Source organism: Cygnus olor, chromosome 1, assembly GCF_009769625.2.
Source record: "Cygnus olor isolate bCygOlo1 chromosome 1, bCygOlo1.pri.v2, whole genome shotgun sequence".
Taxonomy (NCBI): Eukaryota; Metazoa; Chordata; class Aves; order Anseriformes; family Anatidae; genus Cygnus; species Cygnus olor.
Window position 1 is genome coordinate 38353495 of NC_049169.1, and position 13647 is coordinate 38367141.

The 13647-nt window shown below is 40.4% G+C and overlaps 1 protein-coding gene across 1 annotated transcript in view; it reads left to right on the top strand.

Annotated features, from left to right (window-relative positions):
* The window catches only part of MYRFL (myelin regulatory factor like), a 44770-nt gene that overhangs the window by 4452 nt on the left and 26671 nt on the right, over positions 1-13647 (top strand). The window contains exons 2-7 of the mRNA XM_040544769.1: positions 2580-2670; positions 6656-6723; positions 6818-7076; positions 8375-8466; positions 10365-10512; positions 12839-13034. Coding sequence (XP_040400703.1) covers positions 2580-2670; positions 6656-6723; positions 6818-7076; positions 8375-8466; positions 10365-10512; positions 12839-13034 — 854 coding nt within the window. The remainder of the gene's footprint in view (positions 1-2579; positions 2671-6655; positions 6724-6817; positions 7077-8374; positions 8467-10364; positions 10513-12838; positions 13035-13647) is intronic.

The following is a 13647-nucleotide window of genomic DNA, read 5'->3' on the forward strand; positions in this document are numbered from 1 at the left end:
GCACAGTGACACAAGTCACCCAGTGCGGATGCTTCCCAGAGGATGGCTGGGCAGACTGTGCTGTGGAGTGTGGCCTGGGAGCAGAGATCCTTGTGTGCATGCTGATAAGGGCTGCTGATGCTGCACGTCCCCTGGCAGCACTGAGCCAGGCACGCGGTTTGGTGCAGGAAGCTGTACATGCACAGGGGCCTCTCAGCAGAGCTTATGCGTGTACATACACATAGCTCTCTGCCCTCATAGTGGCTTTGGGTAACTGGCTTGCACACTACCAGGGAGCAACAAGAACAGTAAATAAACTCCCAGTCAAAATGCCAGCGTGCTTTATCATCCCCAAGCCCATACCTTTCAAGTGCTTACCGTGTTTCAAAGCCTGTGAAACGGATGCCAGTGTTTTAAATACATTTGCATATGATCCAGCAGATCCTCCTCCGATGAAACATGCCAATGCAAGCACAGGCTGGCACAGAAAAGGAAAGTACATGCAGAAAGAAAGAAAAAAGGATGGTTATTAGAGAGAAGTTCTACAGCGCAGCCAAATGCACTGTGGCTCTTCTGTACATCAGCATCACGAAACGTTCATTAGCGGTGGGCTGTCTTCCTGGTGTGCTTCCTTCCTCCCCCAGCACAGAATTACTTATTCCTTCCTTCTCCTCTTACCCATTTAACTGTTAGTGCAAAATGTAGAGATTAAGAGGGAATGGTGCATATTGCTGTTGTCATCGCTAAGCAAGAGGGCTAATCCCTGGACTGTGGGATGCCCGTATGAAAGACCCTGTCCATTTTTGTTTCAGAGCTGCACTTCAAAAGAGTTTGTTTCTGATCTTGATCAAAATAAAGCAATTCTTGGTTTTGTGGAACAGGAAAAACACGTTAGTAACAGGATTGTTTCATTATGCATGAGGGCCAGGCTACTTGAACAGGAGTTCAAGTTTTAGGGAGGTTGTTGAAGAAAGCCAGGCCCCTGTGTACTTTCAAGCTGTTTTTGCGAAGTGCTTTGTTTGCTATTCCTTCAAGACTTTCCATATCACAATGTTGCTGAGGCAAGTAAGTCTGCTACACCTATTGAATCTGCTCTTCTCTGAAGTGCTTTGTATACAATGCTGGTATGTTTGGATGCAAAGACCTACCAGCACACCTGCAAGCTGCAATCTCACGGTGAACGGCAGCCAGAATTCAGCCTGTGGCAGCAATAAGCAAACGATTTCTAGATTCACCCGTGATCGCAAAGCTATTTTGGAAACCTTTGTTAGCAACTTGAATTTATGTAGTAAGACACACACACACAAGGGAATTCCTGTGCAAGGTGGTCAAAGCAGGTATTAGATGCTGCTTGCAGTTAAACAATGTCTAAACACTGGATCAAGAAAGAACCACGTGAGACAGAGACAACAGAAAAAAGAGAAGAAACCTTATGGCTTCTGTTACGCATGTGTCTGCTGCTAGTACAGCGAGAAGACTGTTAAAGCACCAAAGGCAGTTACTGCTCCTGTGCTTAATGAGAGTGATTAACCTCATGTTTTCCCACACAGCTGCAGAGTTAAGAGGAAATGGTGTCAGCCACTCGGGGCTGAGCCACACGGCTCTCGATTTACAGGCTACTCCACTTTACCCTGTGTAGTAGTGGGATAGGGCCATCCAGCTCCAGTGGCTGACTGGAGAAAGCAGTAACTTAAACCTCCTTATCTTGCTTGCTTTCTGGCTGAACACACCTGTGTTTATAGAAGGCTTGCTGGAAAGCTGGTGAGCCTGCGCAGTAGTTTTGTTTGTTTTTCTTTTCTTTTCTTTAAGGAGAGTTCCGTCTGACTTGCTTGACGTGCTAGGAAAGAACTCATGAGTTCCACAGACTTTATAATCATAAAATCTGTTTATAGCCTTCAGTAACTAAGCAGCAAAGGACAAAGTACTGAAACTTTCCACTCATTAATACATTTAACATGTTATTGGGCTGGGTTTTTTTTGTTTGTTTTGTTTGTTTGTTTGTTTTTCTAGGCAAAGAATACGAAGCCATTAATTCCTTTAACATTTCTAAAGCTTTATTTCTGTTTCCTTAATCTAAGTTTAGGACAATGGATTTAAAAATTATTTTAGAATAGCTTAAAACTATTAGAAACTCACGGGCAGTACCAATGCAGAAAGTGGATCTCTGTGAGACAACATCTGAGCTTTGACCCAATCACCTGTTTTGCTCCCAACATAAAAGGGTATGAAGTTATCTTCAGAACCCATTTTTTTTTCCAGTTGCAGATGGGAGCCCCTCATCCTCTTGCTGTGATAATTCAGTGAAGCCTTAATGACAAATACAAACTGGTATTTTCCTGGTGCAGCTCCAACATCTCCACCCTCACCTGTATGCTCTCTTTTGCTCTGCATTTCCTGTCATCCTTTCTCCCCAGAGTGTCTATATATTTCTAAACAAAAGGATAACCCATATGTCACACATGAGGTGTACACCTCTGCTAGGACAGGACTGATTTTGTTTTCCTTGTGCGGGACAGTGGGCAGCATCACTTAGTTTAAAGTACTGTTGACTCTACAAATTTCACTCTCAGAATTTGTCTTCTTGACATCTTTAATTATAGGGCAAGATGTCCACAGAGCCTTGGAGAACCCCATGGTGGATACAAGTATGCTGGAAGAATTCATCAGTAGTGACTTAGAGTTTGGAACTTTGTAAGTATTACAGCAGCGAATTAAATTTTGTTTTCAGTAGCACATTCATAAAATCTGAATGCAACAGTCAGACCTGAAATCTCTTAATTTCAATAGGATTGTGGTGTACTTTTTTACTTACTTGAAACTGCGTAAGCGCTGGAAATATAAATTGCAGATATTAACAGAAATATGGTGGTCTTGTAGTTCAACAGAATGGATGACAATGATGTCTGGGATAATTCACAACTGTTATACTAATTATGGCCTTAAATGCAAAGCTGTTATTTTTTAATATAACTAAGTACTGCTTTAGTGTTAACATTCAGAATAAATGATGTAAATGAGATTAATGTATAATAAATTGAGAGACTAATGTAAACCTCCATTTCTGAGGGGAACAGGTCTACTCTTTTTATCCTAATGCTTCACTCAGAAAAAAGAAGCTGTCCATTAATCTTTTCTGAGACTTGTTTTCAGAGTTACGAAGGCTACGTAATGCAAAGGGTCATGGTTAAGGGTGGAAAGTTATGCAATGCAGGTCTATCAAGACTTCAAACCCAAACCTTTCATCTAGACAACTGTCATATGATTGTTGTTAAATGTAAAATATGATTAATGGGCTGACACTTGCCAAGAGCAAAGCAAAAGTGGATGTTTTTACAGTAATTAAATGGCCCACAGGACCTTTCACTCTGTACATACTTGGCATAGCACATATTTACTTACAGTGGGCTAAATAAGCTTCTACCTGCTCTAAATCATGAATAATTACTTGATTTTCTCACTGGCCACACTCATAACAGAAGAATGAAAAACCTTTGTTCTTAGTATGACTAAACAAGTATCAGATTAAACAGATTATCAAACTCCTTTATGACAACTTTAAAGTGCAACTGCTGCCTTCATACACAAAAACATATAGCAGTAATATATATGTACATATCTGGTATCATGTAGCTTAGGTACATTACATGGGTATTATAGCTGCAGTGCTAAGCATGAGCATACACAATAACATCATCTGTTTAAAAGAGCTTCAAAGCAGTGTTTGAGCCTACAATTTATAGGAATGCCTGAAAGGATTAAGAGCCAATTTCTGAATCTCCATCATCCCTAATGCAACTGAGGAACCCTTATATGTCCTTAGAGTGGCTGAGTGTTGGCATAGGATTTTCTCTCCTTTAAACTGCTTTGAAAACGTAATCAGAAAGAGCTGAAAAACTTGAAATAAAATAGGAGATGTGACAGCCCTGTGCCCTCAACTGACTGAAGCCGGGAGCACAGCCTCGCTGCAGCAGCCTGCTGGTGACTTACGCTCTTCCCATTTTCAATGCAGAAGCAATGAAGTGGTTTTGCTATGTAGCGTGGGAACACCCACTTGTTGCTGTGAACTACTCATGAAAGACTTGGCTTAGCTTAAATTATGCTCTAGTTCCACATCTCTCTCTAAGGCAGTAATCCTTTACATTGTCTGATAGGAGAAATTCTAAAAGTGTAAAAGCAAAACAGGGTATATACTATAACATAATCTAGCATATGGGCCAAAGACTAAATAATCAAGAAACTTTCTTCAAATCTCAAACACATGAACACGCTGAGCTGTTGGACATGAGTCATAAACTGAGAGCAAAGCTCCAAGCTCCAAGCTGCAGAAGAAAGTGTTCACTTTCCTTGTGAAAATCAGGAGGAATGTGCACAGTAAAATAGCATAGACAAACATGTTCTTGTACAGAGCATCATTACTGAAGTTCTTCAGAAAGGAAACAGTTCTTGTTTTCAGAGATTTATCTCTTTTAGTAACAAAAAAAGAAAAAAAAAGAAAAGGAACACTTTAAAAATCAGAGATAGGCAAAAGCATACTTATGTTGTTGTGCTTTCATAATGACCTCTCCCAGCAGGGCTGTTAAAAGAGAAATCTTTCATGCTTGGCTATGGGGTTTGGCAAGGAGGTGGCTGTGGATCACATGGAATTTCTGGGTTCCCAGCCAGGATTCTTCTGTCATGCCTCCAGCGCCCTGGCTCTGCTACTGATTTTCGGAACATAACTGCCTTTCCACCTCGTTTTGTCTGTGCACCTGCTCCCTGCCATGCTCCCACTGGGGGTCTGAAGGTGCTGTGCCACGTAGAGACCTTGCCTCACACCAGGGTGCTGAGTGCGTTACTCCTGTGCAATGGTGCTGGCTGTCAGCATAAAAACCCGAGCTGCTGCAGAGATGGCCCAGCTTCCCGCTTCATGTAACGTGAACTGGGAGATGAGCTTCTTGCTTGTGTAGCTGTACGCAGAGGAAAGCAGCCTGGCTCTGCCTGACTTTGGCACAGCACAGTGTTACTCAGCAGGCGTTTTCACGGCGGGTGACGTGGAAGCTGCTGGGTGGCAGTGCTGCATGTGGTGCTGCACGGGTCTGCGTTTTGTGAGCGCTCTTTGTTGTGGGCAGAAGAGCCTCATTTCTTAAATTTGTTACCAATTAGCACAAACTTTTGATCACTGACTCGGCTACTGAGATAAAGAGAACATAAACAATTAAACATACTTCCTCCACACAGACTTTCCGAGGCTCAGTTTCAGCTGAACACTTCTCCCTCCTTCCTGCTCTCCAGTCCCCTCATTGCCGCCTTCCCTCCCACTGCCTCCTGTGAGGTGATGGGAGGCCTGTGGTGGGATGGTGGTGTGTAATGGCTCCTCCTTGCCACTCTTCCCCCCTTTCTGGTTTTCCTCAGCTCTGCCATGGGTCACTCATGACCCTGCTGTCCCCTTGGCACATCCCTCCTCCAGTGGGTCACAGCCTTGCCTCACAGAGCACTCTCTGCCTCAGCTGCATGGCCGCTCGCCCGCCGCCGCTGTGAGACGTGGGCACTGCTGACTGCCTGAGGTGGTGGCTCCAGCAGGCAAGGGGCAGCTCATGGCCAGTTGGAACTGGCTGAAACTGGCTGTGACTGGCTGAAACCAGCTCAGACTGGCTGGAACCAGCTGGAACTGGCTGAAACCAGCTGGGACTGGCTGAAGTCAGACAGAACTGGCTGGAACTGGCTGAAGCTTACCAGGACCAGTACCTGGCAGCTTGTGACTGTCTCCCCTCAGCGCAGCCTGAAGCCCCTGCTGCCCAAACCCTGTCTGTTTTTTCCAGTGCACCTTTAAAATTTATTCTTTATTCAGTTTTTTGTGTTGTCTTCCAAGTGATAAACAACCATTCCACATTGTTGTTTTTGTGCCTGAGTAGCCCGTCTTCGGTGAGTTTTTTTTTTTTTAAGCTTTCCTTTCAGAGGGCTGCTGGGATGGACCTTTTCTTTCGTGATTTAGACATAAAAGATATTAATTGCTGTGTCGTCCCTGTTGCGTCCCCCCTCATTGTTTTTTAAATGGAACTAGAAAATTTGTGTAGGGTTGAGAAGAGGGAGAGTAGATTGTCACCCATGAAAACCCTGTGTTAAACTTCTGGATCTTTTTGGCTGAGCTTGTAAAAAGCTCTTGCTTCAAATCAGGCGACTGCATTTCCCACCCTTGGGGCAGCCCCCGCTTCCCTCCTCTCTTGGGCGTGTGAGGTGCTGTGGTATGACCTGCTAAAATCTGGTAGCGGCTGAGAGTGCTGTGGCCAAACTGTTCCCTTAAGAATTATCTACAGTTAGCAGCTGAAGATGCTACAGCTCTTTGAAATGTAGTGTAGAGAGAATGGAGATATTGTGAGCTCCTTGTATTCCAAGTTGTATTCCAAGTTCCAACAGCTCATGGGAAGGAAGGAGGACTTGAGTCCCCTGCCCTGGAGGGAGGGGTGTTTGGGCAAGAGCTGGCAGCTGTGGGGCATCCCTGCAAGCGGGGGAGGTGGAGGGCCAGAGGGGATGTCTGACAAAGCGCAAGTGACATTGCTCCTGTGAGAAAGGGCAGCAGCCATAGTGATGAATGCTCCCCAAAGGCCATTTTAAGTAGCTTGGTGGTCCCCCTCCAACTGCTTTTAGCATCCTCTTTGTTTTCTCCCAGTAAAAATTAACACTTATTTTTCATCCCCAGGCAAAGCCAGTTGCCAGACTCCCCACCAGACTCTGGGTCGGAAGCATGCTCTCCACCACAGCTCAAGAGTAGGTGACGTGAATTCTGCCTCTCCTAAGCTAGCAGGAAGGTCTCCAGCTCCTTTTCTTTCTACCTCCTTTCTTGTCTGTCTGCTTCTTGCAGCCATCTTCAATGATGCTTCGTGGCCAAGTGGGCAGCAGCCTCCACTCCCATGTCCATCGGCTGTGGCACCCAGCAAGCTCCCCTGCAGGTTCCTGGAGACTTTTCCTGACCCTAACACCAGTGGGCATCCCTGCAGCATTCCCCAAGGCTCCTGTCTGAAGAAAGATAATACCGTGCCCCAATGGAATAATTCTACATCCTCCAGCTGTTTGGGTTTCAATTATTCATACTTCCAACCAAATGTACCTCAGATTTCCAGGTAAATGATAAAACCTTTATGCAAGGGATGAGACAGATACAGAAAAAAATGGAGCTGATAGAAGACGTGGTTAAAGACTGGTGTAAAATCCCTGTGGGTGCAGGATTTTCCACAGGATGGCAGTGTTTAGACATGTTTGATACACTTATGTTTGAGGGTTCTTTAAACATCTTGATTAAAATTAGGATTACAATGTGTGGGAATGGACTTCAATTCTAAGAAATTTACAAGGCTGAAGAGGGATCAACAGGTAGTTGGTAACTGGATTATAAAAATATTTAGGTGTTTTGCAATACTTTCCACAGGGATTTGTCCATAAGGGTCTTGAAAGTGTTCCAACATGAGAAAAAAATTGTCATATAAATGTAAGCAAGTGAAATGGTAGTCATATACCATCTGCCATATTTATCCACTAACGTGTTCCAGATGCTTAATTAAAATACGTTAGGTAGCGCAGGCATACAACCATGATACCTAGTAAGAATGAATTGACCAACGCATACCAGAGGGGTACCTCCCCGGTTGTTGGGAGATAATCCAAATTCATCAGTGTTAGTCTTGGGCTTGCAAATTCTCTGTCTCTGCTCTGCTGGGAGCTCAACTACAAGTCACATTGGTGATGTGAGTAAAGGACGCTGGGCCTAGTTTTCTTGGTGAAGCTGTTTATGTTTTTTCTTCTCTTCAGTATCTGCCAGGACTGTCTGCAACCTGGGCTTTTTTTTTTTTTTTTTTTTTTTTTTTTAACACTTCCAGAAGGAGTGACCATCTGTCAGGATATTCCATATTATATTTTATCATATCAAAACTTTGGAATAAGATTTTTCCCTTTGCAGAAAGGAGCAGATTTTAAAGTTTCAGTTTCTAGGAAAGGGGAAAACTGTTTCCCACCAGTTTTCCCTAGAGATGTCATCATTAACGCATTAGTTTAATAGCTATTGGTCTTTTGTTTTCCGTATAAGAAAAGCGAGTTTACTTCACTCAGTGAAGTAAAATTATTTAAGAAAAAGGTATGATTTTAATGCTGATATCAGGAAACAATAAAACCCTATCTTGTATGCACTCTGTAAACTTGAAGAGATTAAGTTCTCTATTCATATGAAATTAAAAATATTCTAATTTATGTTTTGGAAGGAAAATTTGCATAATTCGGATTGAAAAGGCTAAAATCAATCTCCTGCTCCTGGTAAATCAAAATTTGGGTGACAATAGAGTTAGAATGAAATACCTAGGTATTCTCTTGTAATAACTGTAATATCTATTCCAGCTGAAATTAGTAATGTAACGTATTTTTAAAAAAGTATTTCTACAGCATCAGGCAAAAAAAGGAAGTTATCACAATTACTGGGAGATAACACTGATCCTCCAGTCTGGTCTAACAGTTGCAGTCAAGGTAAGCTGATGTGTGAAGATGGAATTTAATGTTTCATACCATAGACAAGTATATGTTTTAAGAGCACATGTCCTAATGACTCTGAAAAGGTAGTGGTATTAACAATCTGTACTCCACTGCCAGGTTTGGAGCAATTTACATTTTCTTTTTCTTTTTTTTTTTTTTTTAAATAAGGACCTATGTATATTTGAGAAAGAGAGACGAAGTGTTAGAGGTCTTTGCTTACTGACTACCCCCCAGACAAAATATTCTGCCCTTCTCCATGCGTGAGCCTGCAGATGATACCATACTCTGCTGATTTGCTTGGCGCTAAATTGACTGGGCAAAGAAACTTGGGTCAGCTTAGCAGGGGATTAATGTAGTGGGTGAGAGAACAGACTGCATTTTTCCCTTTATGATATGATTTATCAACTATGTATTTTTTCTACAAAGTGTAGAAAATTGTGCAAGTTGGAGAACTGTGTTCTCCACCCCTTCTCCAAATTAACTTAATCAGTGTTTTATCAAGATAAATATGCTAAGCTTATACCAATTGATATAAAAAACCTTATCAGCCATGTACAGAAGTGCATCAGCTTCTGTGAAGTGTGAGGCTGTCTGTGAATCAACAGTTTGTAATAAACAATTTATCTGAGGAATTTTCAGCCATGTCTATTAGTGGAAAATCTGAAAGTTTCATGTTATTTCTTCAATGTAAGTTTATTTAGGCATTAAATCAATCTTTTAGATATATATATATATTTTTAATGAGTGGCAAATGGATTTACTAGGTTAGTTTGGTACTTGTTATTTGATTGTGACTAGTTCTCTGAGTCTATCACTCCTGTAAAAAAGAAGAAAAGTAGTTCCAGAACAGACACTTCTCTAGCTAAAATTGTTAGTGCTGTTTTTAACACTTAAAGACACAACTTTGAAATATGTTTTCTTTGGGAGTCTGTGATGATAAAATCTTGCCAACCCATTTGTAGTTGGAAGAAGAACACAATAATTGATAAAAACGTCATGGTGGGGACCTTTTAGGAATGAGGTGTGAATTTCTTGTTATTTTTTTAATAGCATTTTTGCCCTTGATTGAAATGGGGATTTGCAAATGAAGCTTGGGCCTGAAATTATTGCTGTAACAGTAGTCTCTGTCAATGTGCTGCCACAGACCATGGAAAGATCTCAGTTTATATGCTCACTGACATATTTTCTCCCATCCTTACCGCACTCCATTGGAGAATGTGGTCTCTCTTACCACATTCTCCTCTGTCATCATGAAATGTATAATGAATTATGGTTCACCCTGTTTATCTCAGAATGCTATTATATATAGTCGGTAAGCTTAACCAGTTAACCAGATGCAGTGGTGAATGTGCTTGCTATTGGAAAATTGTGCCTTCATCTTTCAAACTAAGTACCTGCTGCAATGAGCTGGGGTATATTCAGTTTAAACCTGTACTAGAGAGAATGGGAAACATCTGTAATTCTTTTGCTTCTTTCACTGCACTTATTCGTCTTTGTCCCGCTTTGCTTCTTGCACAGCTTCTTGCAATGTTGCAGATAACTTGCAGTTTAGAATAAAATGTTTAGCTTTCCATTGCGGGCTGTTTTTTTTTTTAATTATTATTACTATTATTATTTCCCAAGGAAAACTATGTATTCTTTGGGAGATAATAGGAAGTGCTACTTGTACAATATTTTGCCAATTAGGAAAGGTAAAAATTTTATTTTGTGTGACAAGGGAATATAACAGGATCTTTTGGAATAGCTGCAAAGGAAAATAAGATTTAAATATATTTTTAACATATTTATGTGTTAGTGCTTTTTTGTGCTTTATTCGTATGCAAATATATCAAAATTTTAATGCAGGATTTTTTGCTAGTTACAATCAGTGAATTGTATCTATTTCTCTACAGCAACTCTTAAGGACTGTGCAGTTGAGGTGCAAGAATATGACAGTGATGGACAGAATGCTGCTTTGGAAAAATGCTATCAAGCTCTAACATGGCAACTGTACCAAACTTCTCAGTGGAACAGCTTATTTAACTCTAATTATGAAAAACTGTAAGCACTGAAGATTGCACTTGGAAAAAGTGTTTTTTTTTTTTTTTTTTTTTCCCTGGTCCTGTGGTTTTACAGCAATAAATGCTGCAATTGGCATCCCTTGTTCTTTCTGATTATAAGACTGAAGAAGGAGGTATAGCAGTGGTGGGTTATGAATCTGTGGAGGTATCAGATAAGCAGAACTTTAAACACTGCTTGAAATTCATGCTAGGTTTTCTGATTTCCTTTCAGGGATTTAGGAGCAAAAGAAAAAATAGTTTAACATAAATACATGTAGATTTTGTTTCTTTTGTCAAGCACATTAGTGGAAATACTTACTGAGCATATTGCATATAACGGCCTAAAACATTAAAGAAATGGAAATAGAAGATACTATTACTTCTAGATTCACATGACCAAAGTGTTATAACTATAGTTATATATGTATAATGTGCAAATCTTTAGTCAAAGAGTTTTTCTGTATGAATCAAAACTGTAAACCATTTCTTTTGCCTCATGATCTGGGAAAGGCCATTCCAACTTCACTTTGCACCCCAGATTTTCTCCATTCTAGTATTTAGTGCATGATCCCTTTTAACAAAGGCCCTTCTACAGTGTCTGGTCTATGCCCCAGGATTGGTGCAAACAATATGTTAATGTCTCCACAGGACTTAGTAAATAGTAAATTTTAAGTTTCCTCTAGCTCAAGCTGCTAAAAGCGCTCATGGCAGATTGGGGTTTATCAGTGTCATTGCTGGACACTCACATTCCCTGTTATTGCACTATCTGATAGGGGTAATATACATCACAACCCTTTTCCTGAGGGACTGACATGATGAGAGAGCAGACAGCTCAGTGTTTGCACCTTTCTACTCCTTGGGAGCTGGACGGGCCAAGAAACCTCACAGTGCTTCAGATATGTTTGGGATATGAAGTGTGCGTCTAAATGGAGGTGGTCTCCAACTCCTCTTGTGCCTTCATTTCATTTGAGCTGTGAGTTAATGGTGGGAGGCTCCTTTCCTGCTGTTAACCCAATTACTTGTTGATTCCCATATACATAAAATTGAAGTTCCAGACTCACATTTCTTGGTGGCTTGTATCAACAGAGATAAGACAATGAGTTGCTGAGTATTGAAACATCCAAATACATGTGTTGTTACCATTACTGTGCAAAGATACTACTTGCAGAGGAAGTCAGTATTACATTTAAGTGAGGTCAATGGCAGAGCTGTTGTTCCAAGATGCACTGTAGTTTATGGCACAGGCCACAGATTTGTTCTAAGTGGGAATAGGAGTTAACAGCAATATGACTTCATAGTTTAGAAGTAGTTTTAAAGTAGTTTTCTTTCTATTCCCTGCACCAGATAATTTGTGGTTGTTTGAAAGGGACTTCTTACTCATCATTTATAAAAACATAACAGTCTGTACATTTTTCGTAAATTGTAAATACATTTTGATTCTTCCAACCAATGATGTGCAAATAAGTTCTGAAAAGCTATCTTCAGTAGTGTTAATGAGAGGTTCGCAGTAGCATCAGACAAGAGATCATCATTATCCAACTTTCATTAGCGAGACAGGCCAATGTCCATATGAGAGCTTTGTCATGTAGTCCTATTATTTCGGAATTATCCATCGCTTAAATGAGAGAACATTGCTGGGATGGTGAGTTCACTGGCTGTTTTAGAAAGATCTTTTGATATCTTTCCTTGTCTGCTGTGAATTATAAGGACAGAATACTCTTTCTCTTTGGGTGACAGATTTGTCTTTGAAATAAATGGAATAGAGTTTTGTTAGTTGGGGTAGGATGGAAAATATTATTGAAGAGTTTTATAATGGTCTGGCCGTAGTTATCTACAGCTTTGTTTTTAGTTTGAGTAAAAGCTTATTTAACCCTAGCAGATTCTGCAGAAGATCTTGGTGTGGGAAATGAGGAAAAAAATAGGGAATCTTGCTGTTTTGTTAGCACATTGCTGTCTGCAGCAGTAGTTCAACTCAGTTGTTTATAGCAATGTTGTAATGAATTCTTGAACGTGCTAAAAGGGTTGGTGCACAGAGTTCCTTTATACCAGATTTGTAAGTGAGGATTATGTAAGCTTTCCCACCACTGGTTTCCAAACATTTAATGTGTCAGATGAGAATTACCGTATGTTTTACATGCATTTTCATTTTTACACCTCTAAGAGGCTAAGAAGAAAATATCTGTTGAACCAGTGACTGTAAAGGTGTATTTCGACTCTCATTTTGTCAGTAAAAATCAGAGGGATTTTCAGTCCACATAAAAAGTATGAACTTGAGATACAAATATGTGTGTACTTATGGTTGCTATTCTTTCTTCTTGTCTTCATAGACCTGCTGTAGAATATCACATTGTCACAGACAAAGGATTTAATTTTTCAACAGTGGATGATGCCTTTGTGTGTCAGAAGAAGAATCATTTCCAAATCACAGTCCATATTAGAATCACTGGACATCCGAAATATGTCAAAACTCAGCTAGGGATGAAACCAATAGAAAAGTTTTACTTGAAAGTTTTTGGAATAAGGGCAAGTATTTATCTTCTTTGCATATATTACTTTTAATGTTAGTATGTGATTATCCACATAATGAGGTAAATAATTGAAGTGAACGTTTTTCATAATCATTTTTGTCCAAGAACTGGCAAAAGACAACTCTTAAAATTACTAATGACTTCTGTGTGGTACTCTGGGGGAGTGATGTTTTATGGTTGCTTGTGCTTGGTACATGCTGAAAGGTATAATGCTTGTCTGACACGTGGTTTTGATGGCTTCTGTCCCATTCCACTGGCTGAAGTTTTCTTCCATCTGTGGGCAGTGCAGTGACACCAGCTGGTGTGTAGGTGGCCAGTCTACCCATTGAGCAAGGAGATGTGTTGAAAAAAAAATCACAAAGCAAAGAAAAATAATCAAATCTGTTTTTCCTGAACAGTTCACGTGTAGAAAACCAACACAATATCCCAGTTTCTTCTTGTCAGGTTTTCAATTTTCATTTAAAGAACCAAATTCTTCCTGGCCAATATGGGTCCACAATCTTGCATATAGAGAAGTAATATGAGATTTTCTTCTTTCTGAAAGATTTTACCATTTTTTACTTGCTACCAACATTTAGTTATTTAAAAAATCCCTGTAGTTGTTTTGC